The 14325-nt window shown below is 46.8% G+C and overlaps 1 protein-coding gene across 1 annotated transcript in view; it reads left to right on the forward strand.

The window, feature by feature from the left end:
- Positions 1-405: 405 nt before the first annotated feature.
- The window catches only part of LOC147442128 (cycloartenol synthase 2-like), a 37112-nt gene continuing 23192 nt past the window's right edge, over positions 406-14325 (forward strand). Inside the window, exon 1 of the mRNA XM_086528418.1 lies at positions 406-839. Within this exon, the coding sequence (XP_086384544.1) occupies positions 636-839 (204 nt within the window). The 5' untranslated portion in view covers positions 406-635. The remainder of the gene's footprint in view (positions 840-14325) is intronic.

Below are 14325 nucleotides of genomic sequence, written 5' to 3' on the forward strand. Positions count from 1 at the left end.
CTTTTACAAAAACCTAAAAAAATATTAAAAAACAAACAAATTGTACAAGTGTTGTCCATCAGATCGACTTGCATTGATGATCCACAATTTGCACCAAAAATCCACCTTCCCCACTATGACCTTTTGCAGACCAAAAAATGAAAACAGCTTTGGAAAATAGCATTTGAAAAAAAATGCTTTCTTTCTCTTTAATTCTTAACGGAACACATGTCAAACAAACAAATTTGAACGACCTTCACCCATATGGATACTAAAGCCTTTAGTAGGCCAAAAGACGATCCATAACTCCAATAGGTTCCTCCTAACTTCATAAGGAAGACCGTTCTCACAGAATCACTCACCCACTTACTTTTTTACCTATTGGGCTTTTCTATATCCAGTTATTGGTGCACCACCTCACAAGAAGGACGTATTAAATGTGACGTGAAACTTCTGAGCATCACGGCTTGTAAAGACAGCTTTATTATTACGAGCGAGACCAGCTCTGCCGTCTGCCAGTGAGAGAGAGACAGAGAGAAACACCATCCCTCTGCATGCTTGAGAGAGGATGAAGAGGAGAGAATTTTAACGTCGTTGTAACGATTCCACAACAGACTTCAAGGATCTATTGAGAGAGAGAGAGAGAGAGAGAGAGAATGTGGACCTTGAAGATAGCAGATGGTGACTCGGGATCAACATGGCTGCATACTCTGAATGAACATACGGGACGACAGACGTGGCATTTCGACCCTGACGCTGGCTCCCCGTCTGACCTTCTTGCAGTCGAGAATGCACGCAGAGAATTCTTTGAAAACCGCTTCACTAAGAAACACAGTGCAGATTTGCTCATGCGCATGCAGGTAAAATTCTATTGCCTCTTACTCTGTCGTGTCTGTGTGCGTGCACTTCTATGTGTAGCTCATATCCATGGTTGTATTGCGTGCATGCATACTCCCATCTAAAACGAAGTCAGCTGCTTCGTGAAGCATAAAATTAGAGTCTGTTTTGAATTTTTGATTTAGAGCGTATATTGCACAACTGTGGAAATTTGCAATGTATGGAATTGAGAATTTTTTTGGTACTTTAATTTTAGAACCTTATGCAAACCGTGGAGCAACATAGTGTCTTTTTTCTTTTCCCCGACACACCAGAGAGCCCACAGGGGGAGGTGCTTATCCCTTCCACATATTAGCCATGTTACATGGTCGGGCAAGGGCCGCGTACCATCGGGCAAGAGCCATGCGCAAACATCACCATGGCCACCTAATTGATGCACCACGTGCTGGGAACGACGGAGAGAACTTGTAGCAACCAACTAGGAACCTCCTCCTCCGGTGACCCACCCCAGGAGGAGGATGCACTCGAGTGTCTAAGGGCAAGAGCCCTAGCAACGTGAACACCAAGTGAGCACAAGGTGTCCCTCTAGAGTGTGACCCAATGGGGATTTGAACCCACAACCCATAGGTTGAGAGGCCAAAGCCTTACTGTAAGACCAACACTTTGGGGACAACATAGTGTCTTTTTTGTGTATGCAACAACGAGGAGAAGGATTAACAGTTTGCATAATGCAACAAGCATTAAGTATAAAAGAGCATGCTTTTTCTAGGCTTGTGAAATGCATGTTGGAGCTCATTGAGTTAATGTTTGACGTTCTCTACTTGCATCCGTTCTTAGATGATTTAACTAGTGAGGCTTGTGCAAGCGTTGATCAACTAGCTTCATGTGAGCCTCATGTATTGAATTGATTTATAAATTTGAGATATAGTGCCATCTATGTATTTTGGAATTTGAACAATGTTATGGAGGGGGGGGGGGGCGGGGGGGCGGGGGAGAAAGCGAGAAGAGGAAAAACGCTAGAGAGAGAAGATGGAGAGAGAGAGATAGTGGACAAGACTTGTGGGGCAATCTTTGCACAACAAGAGAGATAATGCTCTAAACAATTTGACTTACAAGGGGGCGCCCCCTTCCCTCATCTAGAGATGCAAACAAACTCCCCCAAAAATACCCAACAACCCATAATCGTGGGTATTATGAGGAGTTACTTGTAGAAGATAGGGGCACCCACTGAAAAGGCCGATGGCCGGCACGTCAGACAAAAATTGGTAAATCCCTCATGGTGCGTAGACTCTAGAAAACTCTCTCAAGGCCGAGCATAGCCACAAAGAAGCCCTCACTCACTAGATCTAGAAGGAAAACCTAGGAGACCACCTCCAAAAATCTAACACCCTCTCTTAGATCATATGTACACAAAAGAATAGGGATTTGGGGGTCTCCAAGAGTGAAGAAGGAACCTGACAAGTCTAGACGACCATTGCATCAATCACACCAACTCTCTATTGAATCTCTGAGGGCACCAGGTTAGACAATCGTGTTACACTAATGGAAAATAAGCGGGGCCCTCAATCGCCTCCAGTGTCCGTGTCACAAACGGGAGCGCATAACAATATATACTCGCATAAATAGAATTTATCACTTAATGCTGAAGCCAATTGATATAGAGAGAGAAACGGAGAGAGAGAGTGAGAAGATCGACACAGTACTGGGACCAAAAGATGGGTTGGTCCCCGTAAGAGTATCTTTATTATTGGGGAGAAGGCTATACAAGCACTTGAACCAAAGGTGTTATCACGTTCGTTCTAGAAGTAGACTCGATGGTACTTGGAAGCCTCGACTTCCTATTCTCAAGGCAAAAGAACTATTCCAAGGAACTTGCGTTCCTTATTTTGAATCCTCAAGAACCAAGGTTCTCGCCTCAGGATCTCACCTTCCAGACTAAGGGCATGGCATCCCTGCAACTCTTTTTTGACTCTGTTCCCAGAATCCTCTTCCGTAGAATTCCTATTAGCAACTCTGCTTTCTTGGACGCGAAGTCCTTCCTTGAGAATCTCAAGTTCCTGATCCCGACTCCCAACTTGAGAGTCTACCACTCTCAGATCCGTGGATCTACTCCCAAACTCAAGGTATAAAACCCTTGGGCTGATCTGGCTCTAGTTCCTCAAAGCGCTTTTCTCCTGGAGAGGCTCATGCCTTCCTCTGCTCCTACTCCCTCGTGACGAGGAAGTGCACTTGCAAACAAACACTCAGAGACCAAAACATGAAAACGTTACTTGTGAAGTCTTGACTCAGAACACAACTCGGTTCTTGAAAAAGCACCTTCGCGGAAGAGATCGCTTCACAGAGAACCTTCTCCGCTAATCCTACACAAAGAAGAGGTGTGTTCTCAGGTTCCTTCTCATAAATCAGCCCTGACTACGATGTCTTTGGGCTGAAAACAGAGAAAAACAGCAACTTGTCACGATGGAAATGTTCTTTGTAGGCACTTCTTTGTGATGGAACTTGCCTACTTGATCCTGACAACATCTTGTGCACTTGGGGCAGCCATAGGGGTCACCGGCGGCGTCATCTTGGTGGCTGAAATCTGCAGCAGCAGGGGCTGAACCTCAGCGCTGGCTTTTTCCTATACCTGAGAATGAGAGTTTGCTTTTATAGCTCTCGGCAGCCGGCAGGAATAGGAATGGTCCTCCCAGCAAGAATAGGGCAGTGTGGGGGCGCCTAGGGCTAGAGAGAGAGAGAGAGATCGTCTTGTCTTCCGAGCGCCCTGGTTTTTTGCTGCTTTTTTAAATCAGATAAGTGGGTGGCTAACCACGTTTAAAAATGATTTGAACCTGCTAAAAACTCAATAAAACCTTACAAGTCGAAAAAATTGCTTATACGATCACAACCTAGGTGTCCTTGGATGCAGTCTCATGCACAAATGGAATGCTGACATAGACCTCTTTACGAAAAAGTGTGCTTTCTTGAAAAGCAGCCCGCTTTCTAAGAAAGCATTTGTTTTTCCTCAAAGTTTTCTTTGAAGCATGCAATAACCGCCCATCCTTCCTATATATAACCCCTAGCTCATAGCTATATATAGACCCTTGTACTACATGCATTACCGGCACTTTGCCAGGGCCGTGCGCTCCTAGTCCTACCCTTGGCCTGGCATTACTCCCCCCATGGAGAAGTGTTTTTTTCCTCAAAAACAAAAGTGGCAAATTTCTCCTTAACAACACTAATGTTTTCGCAGTTGATTTATACCATGATAGTCAAGAATATAAGGAGTGGGAGGTTCAATGAAATCAACAAGAACATCTTGATTGACAACATTGTTGTCCCTTACTTTGTAGCGTATACATAAACAGTGTACATAACAACTGGATGAATATGATATTGTATAGACCAGATCTCCAACTCACTTGAGTATTTTGAATGGGTCCCAACACCTAAGAGGTAACGAAATGGATGACCAATTTTCAGATTTTCTGAAGGTTTTGGAACATGTACAAATACCTGTTCAGGACTTTCTGTGAAAGTAACTTGCCGATGTTTCTCAGTAACATACTTCTGTCACAATAACGTGGCATGCCCAACTGGAAGAGTGGACAAGAGAAACTGAAGAACTGAACCTAGAAGAACTTTTGAGCACCGGCGAGGGTGTTAAGAGTTCATTTTCCCGTCCGGTGGTAGGTCCGATATCTCCCCGGAGCAGATTAGGGAGTGAGGGCTGTTTTGTGGTGGTGCCCAGCGAGTGTGAGGTAGGTTTCTCATATTGGGTCGTGTCTAGCCATGTTTAGCCTTGGGTTTTGGCTCAATTCCATGGCCATCAGGCTCCTACAGGTTGGGGATATTTTTCCCAACCTTGCTGGTATTTTTCCCTACAACCCACAGGGCCTCTGGTGTCATTTTCCTATTTTCTCCCATTTCCGAGGTCGTGGGGGTTGGTGGACAGCTGGCCGGCCTGGTCTCTTGGAGGGATATAGGTGAGGGCAGGGCTTTATGGGAGTACACTTGTGTACAGACACTGGGAGCACAGGGCGCCCCTATGGGGCAGCCCTAGGTGATGCAGAGGGCAGGTGGGGTAGTTCATCCCTAGTGTTTTCCGCATCAGCCTAGCGTTTTTCCTCATAAGGAGCAGGAGGGATATAGGTGAGGGCAGGGCTTTATGGGAGTACACTTGTGTACAGACACTGAGAGCACAGGGCGCCCTATGGGGCAGCCCTAGGTGATGTAGAGGGCAGGTGGGGCAGTTCATCCCTAGTGTTTTCCGCATCAACCTAGTGTTTTTCCTCATAAGGAGCAGGGGATCAGGCTAGCATTTTCCACAGCATGCCTAGCGTTTTTCCTTTCGAGTGCAGATGCATGGAGTCGCTAGGCAGATGCAGAGCACCTCCATCATGGTGCATGCATACGAGAGGAGCAGATCCATGTTTGTCATGGGGCAGCCACACCATAGGGCAGCCCCTATCCGGTTCCTTCTCCCTTCAGATTAGCCTTCCTGCCAGGGGGAGATTCCGCCAGAGCCTCGGTTCCACAGTAGGCTAGGGCAACCCATGATGAGACCGTGTGAGTGGTCTTGTGTGCAGGAGCAGTTGGCAGTGTCAGTAGCAGTTGCAGTTGTGTGTCCTTGGCATAGTTACCTGGAACGCGGAACGGGAACGGCGACGGGCCTCCCTACAGAATGGGGGAACGGGAACGGCGCGGAACGGGAGGCTTAAATTTTTTTTAGCGTTATGTGTTTGAACTTTGAATACAAGTAGTACTAGAGTCCTTTGACTCTAATACCCACAAAAAACACGGTTCGAAGATCATTCAACCTTATTATGATTTGATTGGGATGTGCGGTGCCGCGGCCATGGATGATGGTACATACACAACATTGAACAAACACAATGCCCATACACAATAACACATGTAATTACAGATTAGAGCTCTCAAATAATTGCAAGAGTAGAAGTCAGAGATAACAATTTTTGCTTAATTCTGGCTAACAATCCCCACCAAGGCGCTACAAAAAAACCAAAGGTGACATATACCATAATGAGACTACAAGGGGGCCAAACCAGTGATCACACTACCAAAAGACTAAAGGTGACAAATACCATAAAGATGCTAGTAGCTACAAATGTCAAAGAGGGCAAGGCTCAAACAGCCATACAAAAAGGTAAGGATAATGGAAGTCCTAAAGTCGCAACTCTCGAGCCTCAAGACTCAAGAGCCACTAGCCTGAGAAGCTTCCCAATTCGTAGAAGCCGGCTGGACATCATGCACATCCTCCCATTCCTCATCATCGAGCTGTAGGCCCGGCTCGACCTCAACCATGGATGAAGTATCTGGTGTCGGTGGCTCTGCATCTCCATCTGCCTGAGGAGCCTCTTGCTCCATCTCCCACTGTGTAAAAGGATCTGTCTTTCTACTTGCACTCTTGCAAAGCATTTTCAAATTTGCGCTGACAAAGACAAGATCATTTGCCTTCTCCACTCCAAGCCGATTCCTCTTCTTGGAAGCAATGTGGCTAAAGGTACTCCACAGTTGCTCCAAGCATGAGGTACTAACTGACTGGCTGAGAATACGGATCGCCAATACTTGAAGCTCAGGGCCATCATAGCCATAGTCCTCCCATTATAGCACTGAAGCTATCTACCTGCGATCAATCCGAGCATTTGGACTACCAAATGACCCCCGCATCTCTCTGTACTGTCTCAACTGATCCCTGACAATGCGTCGCCCATCTCTCTCTAGAACCATCTTGTTTAAGATCTTTGTAAATTGGTTCATGACTTCTCTATCTGTCTCTTGCCCTGCACCTTGGAACTGTGGATCCACCATGTACGTTGCCCCGTGTAAAGGAGTGGCATATGAATTCCACCTCGAGTTGCAAAGCGCATGGATCTCCTCATATCCCTCTGCGTTTGCCTTAAGCTGTGCAAGCTGCTCAATCATGCAGGCCATTGCCTCATAAACCTTGCCAATGCAATGGTCCATGCCATCCAAACTTGAAGCAAATGAACCACCGGTTTTACCTGTGCATGTAGACTCTTGAGCTGCTTCTAGAACTCAAGGTCCTCTGCCTTATCCTTGCACAAAATCCCTACAACTGTCTTTGCATGGGGGGAGGTGGTGAACACATCACTGATGAAGACCTGTCGGACCGCATTTTGACATTCAGACAGCTTGCGCACAAGAAGAAAGTTGAATGCGAAGCGGGTGTCTGAATACTTTAGAAGCACTTTGCCGCCCGAGCTCTTGAGGTACTCACTCCGAACCAAGTTGTGATTGCTGATGAAAGTAACAATCTTCACTGCATCAGCAATGACTGGAGCAATCGAGTCTAGCTTGCCGATGTCTTTTAGAAGGTTGTTCAAAATGTGCCATGCAATAGCACACACTCACATGCGGATAGTGACCCTCTACAATAGCTGCTGCTGCCCTGTTTGATGCCTCCCTATCTGTGACAAAGGCCACCACGTGATGCTCACCAATCGTTTCTATGGCCGCTGTCCACTCTGTAGAGAGGACATGGGCGGACGTGCCACTCTCGGTGGCAACGTGAGAGTGCACAAAGTACATCTCTCCACTCGAGTATGCGACGAGGCCATGGATAGATCTCTTACTTGTATCGCTCCACTCGTCGGCAATGAGGGAAACACCATGTTTTGCCCAAAGCCGTTGAATATTGAGTGTTGCTTGCTCCACGGTCACCTTCTCTTGTCACGTGACACATCCAACCCTATGTGTCTGTGGACAAGCTACAGCATGACAAGGGTTCAGTCAGTCCAGTCAAGTCTAGATTAGCAGTGATCTGGCACTTTTGTGAGTCTATTCGTAGACCGTGCATGCCCAGTCACTTAGTGTAGATGCATATCCTCTGGTTGCACACAGCATGATCATCAGTATTCCCTTCAGAATCCATTAGATTCAGTCAGGGGAATTTTCTAGTGCATTTAGCCTATTTTCCCTATTTTTGGTATATTTCACTTATTATTTTTAAGTGACTTTCCAACAAAAGTAGGTAGGGCAATTTTGCTAAGTTAATATATAAGCAAACCCAAGTTAGCACTTTCTGGCAGAAGAGGCAGCAGGAGCTTCCCGCTCAACAGGCACCTTCTCAGCAAGGACCCATCAACCCTATCGTTGTTGGTCTCAATCCTCGCCACAAATATCCAAGCGTTTTTGGATTTCCTCAGCACCTCCCCAATACCTAGCGTTTGCAGATTTGCTTGATCGCCATCAGCACTTAGCCCTAGCTTTCCAGATCATCGCCAGCAGTACTAGAATTTCAGCGTTTTCACTAACGCCAGCAGGCAGCCCCAGCGTTTTTGGTTTTCAGCCTCAATCGCATCAGATGCAGCAGCGTTTTCAGCTTTGAAGACGGTAGCAGATTCAGCCCTAGTTGGTTGCAGAGGATTCCTAAATTCAGCCCTCGAAAATGCAGTCAAAAGTCATTTTCAGCCACCGAAACAGCCCCGAAATTCAGCAGTTAGAAGACCACAGATTTCAGCCCTAAAGTCGTCGTCGTCATCACCGTCGTCGTCATCGGCATAGTCCCAAGTTGCATCAGTCCATTGCATCCGCATCGTACCACTTGTGCAATCAAAAGTAGACCACTCTCGATGACGAGAGTGGGGCCTTCGGAGGAGGGTTTTACAACGTCTCTGGTGTCGTATCTCTCTTCTCTCTCTATCTCTCAGTCTCATACACTTGCACGCACAGTGTCCATTCACTTTGTTGTGATCATAGACTTTCCATTAAGAACGGAAGGCTCTCCCTTCCATAAGAACTAAAAGGAACCTTGAGCACAGTTCGGAGCACTCATCTTGAGCAAAGCGCAAACAATCATTCCGCAGCACCTAACATTGGTATCAGAGCTTTGGTAGTGTTCTGTATCACTCAAGGAAAGAACCACAAGAATTTTTTTTGCTTGTTGAGGTCGCACGGACCCAAGTTCGCTTGGGCGTGTCGATTCCTAATCGTGTTTTGTTGAAGAGTGACAGGAATCCCAAGAAAGAAGGGCTTGTCCAGCCTCCCCTTGTGTCTCTTTTCACTCATTGAGAGCGGACCGTGCACTTAGCGGCCGGCCAATCGACGTGAGGTGGAAAAAAGCAACCTTGGTGTGAGCGCAAGGCCGCCAAGGGGTGCGCCCGCGGGAAAGAGTAGAACTAGGGTGAAGAGAAGATCCTTCTCCAATGCGATTTGCGAGCGAAAGAAAACCTCAAGAACCTCAAGAACCCAAGACCCGCAAGAACCCAAGTTCCTCGTGAACTTAAGAACCCAAGATCACCAGAACCCACGACTTCAGAATGGTCATCACTCGAAGCGGAATGGATACTTCGCTTGGAGGTGATGAGCATGAGAGAGGCGAAGAAGAATTTTCCCCACCAGGAGGTTTTTTTGACCCTTCCCCATCTACGACACCGATTGCCCTAACTCCACTGGAGGAGTTGGAGTTTTTGTTTATGGAACAGAATTTACAACGCGAAGCAAGAAATGCCGCAAGAATAGCAGCCATAGTGCGCACATACCAAGAAAGAATGGCAGCCATAGCGCGTGAGAGCGAGCAAGCACGCTTGGAAGCCAAAGAACGACAAGCCAAATTTGGTCGTGAATGCAAAGAAAGAAAAGCAGAAATGGAACGCAGACACGCAGAAGACGAAGCAGAAAGACAAGCAGAGAACAAAGCAAGACAAGCAAAATTTGATCGCGAGATCAAAGCAAGAAGGGAAGAGTTCTTGCGACTCTTTTCTCAAGCTCAGGCACAGATGCAAGAGATTCGGGAAAAGGAGACTCTCTCAATCTCTTCTTCTCCAAAGCTTGATACACAGGATTTGCATGATTGTGTGAAGCATGATGATTTGATTGACAATGATTTGCATGATGAATTGATTGACAATGATCAGCATAATGATTTGGGTGCTAATGACAAGCATGATGTTATGCATGATCAAGATGTGATTTCTCACAAGCATGATGATTTGCATGAAGATGATGTGATTATTCACAAGGAAGATGCTTTTTCTAGCGAAGCTAACCTCGTTGTAGATGCTTTATGTGTTAGTTGATGCTTTTTCTAGCGAAGCTAACCTCGTTGTAGATTCGATCAACCACGAAGAACCTATCTTGGCTTTCGAGTCGAGGTCCAAAGAACATAGTCACAAGGGACGCATTCCGGGACGGGGGAATGGGGGACGGGGGACGGGGCTGAAATGGATTTTTAGTGTAAAAAAGAGAGCGGGACGGCAAGTGGGGACGGAAAAGTGGGGACGGGAAGCCCGAAAAAGGGCGTCCCCTGTTACTATGCCAAAGAACCCCCACAAGACGATTCGATTATTCAAGAAGAACCGATCTTGGCTCTCGAGCCTAGGTCCAAAGAACCCTCACAGGAAGTATTATGTGTTCGCATGATTGATACGCACGTATTGTTCGAATGTTTCATTTGTGACCGTTTCCTGTATTTTAGTGAGCATCATTATGTGATCCCTTTTCCTAGGCATGACATATTGTATGTTGAGCACGTTTCTCTCATGGATGAGCACGAATGTATGCGGATTTTTCATGAAAAGCTGAAATATGCATGTAAGGAAGTCACAATTTATGTCTCTTCCTTGGCATGACACAGTTGCCAAACGAGCACATAACAGTATGAGCACCAAGCACGGGCATTTCCGTTGTGAATTGCCACAGTTGATTGCTCTAGATCATAAAAGAAAGCTTCGATCTCATTGTTTGCGTGTGTTTGATGAACGGGTTGTCTCTCCGTCTCTATGTTCATCTACATTGCATACATAGACTATAGCGAAGACAAGATTTTTTCCACTCACTTTACATGGAATGGGTATGTTCATGTTTTTGTGTTGGAAATGGTTTCAGGAATTTTCAGCCATGGAGATTCTTGAAGAAGAAAGAAGCATGACTCTCAACGAAGTTGAAGCATCGAAGGAGCCACAGAAGACTTTGTGTCGCTTTCGGCGTGGCCCAAAGAAGCAAGCGTTGCAGACCTTTATGAAGTTCAAGTACCGCTCGACCCACACATCAGAGTGGGCCGGCGAAGAGTCCCTTCCAGGATTCCGGATGCTATTGGCGATCTCCCTCGACGCCATACAGTTCGGTACCAGTACCTCACTTTGAAAAGGAGGGGATGTCACGTGACACATCCAACCCTATGTGTCCGTGGACAAGCTACAACATGACAAGGGTTCAGTCAGTCTAGTCAAGTCTAGATTAGCAGTGATATGGCACTTTTGTGAGTCTATTCGTAGACCGTGCATGCCCAGTCACTTAGTGAAGATGCATATCCTCTGGTTGCACGGTTGCACACAGCATGATCATCAGTATTCCCTTCAGAATCCATCAGATTCAGTTAGGGGAATTTTCTAGTCCATTTAGCCTATTTTTCTTATTTTTGGTATTTTTCACTTATTATTTTTAAGTGACTTTCCAACAAAAGTAGGTAGGGCAATTTTGCTAAGTTAATATATAAGCAAACCCAAGTTAGCACTTTCTGGCAGAAGAGGCAGCAGGAGCTCCCCGTTCAACAAACACCTTCTCAGCAAGAACCCATCAACCCTAGCGTTTTTGGTCTCAATCCTCGCCACAGATACCCCAGCGTTTTTGGATTTCCTCAGCACCTCCCCAATACCTAGCGTTTGCAGATTTGCTTGATCGCCATCAACACTTAGTCCTAGCGTTTTCCAGATCATCGCCAGCAGTACCAGAATTTCAGCGTTTTCACTAAGGCCAGCAGGCAGCCCCAGCGTTTTTGGTTTTCAGCCTCAATCTCATCAGATGCAGCAGCGTTTTCAGCTTTGAAGATGGTAGCAGATTCAACCCTAGTTGGTTGCAGAGGATCCCTAAATTCAGCCCTCGAAAACGCAGTCAAAACAGTCATTTTCAGCCACCGAAATAGCTTTGAAATTTAGCAGTTAGAAGACCACAGATTTCAGCCCTAAAGTCGTCTTCGTCATCACCGTCGTCGTCATCGGCATTGTCCCAAGTTGCATCAGTCCATTGCATCCGCATTGTACCACTTGTGCAATCAAAAGTAGACCACTCTCGCCGACGAGAGTGGGGCCTTCGGAGGAGGGTTTTACAACGTCTCTGGTGTCGTATCTCTCTTCTCTCTCTATCTCTCAGTCTCATACACTTGCACGCACAGTGTCCATTCACTTTGTTGTGATCATAGCACTTTCCATTAAGAACGGAAGGCTCTCCCTTCCATAAGAACTAAAAGGAACCTTGAGCATAGTTCAGAGCACTCATCTTGAGCAAAGCACAAACAATCATTCCGCTGCACCTAACATCTCTCGATTGAGTAAAGTGGTTTGGAGAGCCTCTAAAGATGGCGGCACATAGCTGGTGCCGTACTCCCCTATCTGTTGCACCATAACTTTCCGATACTCCGACCTATTTCGATCACACATAGAAGAGGTTAGTATAATAAATCATAATTGATTATTCATAGTTTAAACTTTAGAGATCATAGTGGCGGAGATGACGATAATGGAAGAAATGAGAGAGAAGATCGATAAAGCATACCTCGCCGCGGCAAATGGGATATGGTCGTATAGAAGAATCGGGCCACGGCGGCATCCACCTGTTCCTTCTTCTTTGGGTCCCAAGAGCTGGCAAGGGTCCTTTGGCGACGAATCGGACCCGATGAAGATCCATCGGCACCGGGCACCGGGTAGAGAAGAAGGGAAAATGAGGGTCTTTGGGTCGATACCTTTGCGTGTGGGCTTGGCTTTATGGTTGATTTGCCGATCCTTTTCCTCAAGCTCCTTCCTCTTCTCGATGGTTACGTTGGTGCAAAATCTCACCTCATGTCCTAACACTCGAAGAAAGTGTGCCCTCAATTTGCCATGCCTCCCTTTCCGCGTGTAAGAGCATAGCTTGCATGCCCATGCACGAGAACCTCCCGCTGCCGACAAGGTGCCTCCCGAGGTCACTGCATCCCACCACGACCATTCCTTCGCCTGTTGAGTGTTGCCCGCATGAACGGAGGGGGTTGTACGACAAGAAGGAGCCATGGATTATTCGTGAAAGAGAGAGAGCTTGATCCTTGAGGGTTTGAGAGAGAGAGTTTGAGAGAGAGAGGCTTGAGATAGAGAGCTTGAGAGAGAGGCTTCACCTCTTGAAAGTTGAGACTGAGGGGGAGAGAGCTTGAGCCTTGAGGGCAAGCCCAAGAGAGAGAGGTTGAGAGCTTGAGGCCCGAGTGGCGAGACCATGGCTTGAGAGCAAGGGAGAGAGAGAGCCTTGAGGCTTGATGCATTTGTGAAGGAATGGGGGGAAGAGGAGGTAAATTATAACTATGCTGCTGGCTGTTTATGCCCGTTTATGATCGTTGGCTGCTCAGATGACCGTTTTTTTTCTTGCCTGTTTATGGCCGTCGCTGCCTGTTCCGGTCGTTCTGGCCCGTTCCAGACCGGCCGTTCTAGTAATGTCTGGCTTGTCAGAACGCCCGTCCGTTCCGGGACGTTCCGGGCAAGTTCAACCGGCTGGAACACCGTTCCGGCGTTCCAAGTCCTCCTAGATCCGTTCCTTGGTAACTATGGTCCTCGGGTCTATCCATTGGGCATGTCAGTTCTATGCCGGACCACCCTTGGTCACTTGTATGAGCAGTTATCAGCATGGAGAGCCTTTCCCAGATCTCTCTCTCTCTCATTCTCAGATGTCGTGTCTCTCTCTACCTCAGTGATCTCTCTTCTCCACAAGCATGCCTTGTTCATGTGTTTGGCATTGCAAGTGTTCTAGATCGGAGTCGAGGTACCCACCGGATCACGAGCCGGTTCTTGTCTTCGTTGCATCTTCTGCTGCCACTTTGACATGGTATCAAGGCCCTGTGGTGACACGATCACCTGTTTGCTTGGATGTGGTTGATTCGGTGTGGTTTTGGACACGATTGAGAGAGAAGAAGCTTGCTGTTTTTTTTTCTGGTTTTCTCCAAGTTTGGGGCAGCTTTGGGTATGTGGAGGCCTTGGATCCTTGTCTACGACTTCCCCCTCTTTACGCTCGATTACCCCGACCTTTCTTCACTGAGGGGAACCCGTTGGAGACTTCAAGATGTGTAGCAGTGCTGGATTGCTTTGGTTTTCCTAGATTGAGTCATGTTACCGTGCCTTCTCGTAAGGGGAGCAAGCATGCGGTAGTTGGATCGAGGGGGATCTATTCATTTCTAGCTTCTTCTTCAGAGAGAAGTGTTTGGACAGCAGGAGGGGATCTTCTTCATCACTTTTGCAGGAGGTTTCTATGTCTGTGCTGCTTTGCCTGTTGCAAATGTGCGTCTTTCTTGGAATTGTCGACGGAGCTACCCATCCGATGGGTAGCATGTTGATGATTCAATTGCACTCTTGTACCAGATTGTGGATTATGGATGACAGAGGGGGCTCTCTTTCCGTCTTAAAGCAGAGGATGTTCTTTGATTTTTCATTTTCCATCTAAGGATGGAAGTTCCAGTTCCGGCTTCAGTTGACTCTTGTTCTTTCGGTATGCAGCAGTTAAGGGGCATGTATTGGAGTTGGCTTCGACAGGCAGAAG

Source organism: Adiantum capillus-veneris, chromosome 14 (assembly GCF_014529385.1).
Source record: "Adiantum capillus-veneris isolate H3 chromosome 14, ASM1452938v2, whole genome shotgun sequence".
Lineage (NCBI taxonomy): Eukaryota > Viridiplantae > Streptophyta > Polypodiopsida > Polypodiales > Pteridaceae > Adiantum > Adiantum capillus-veneris.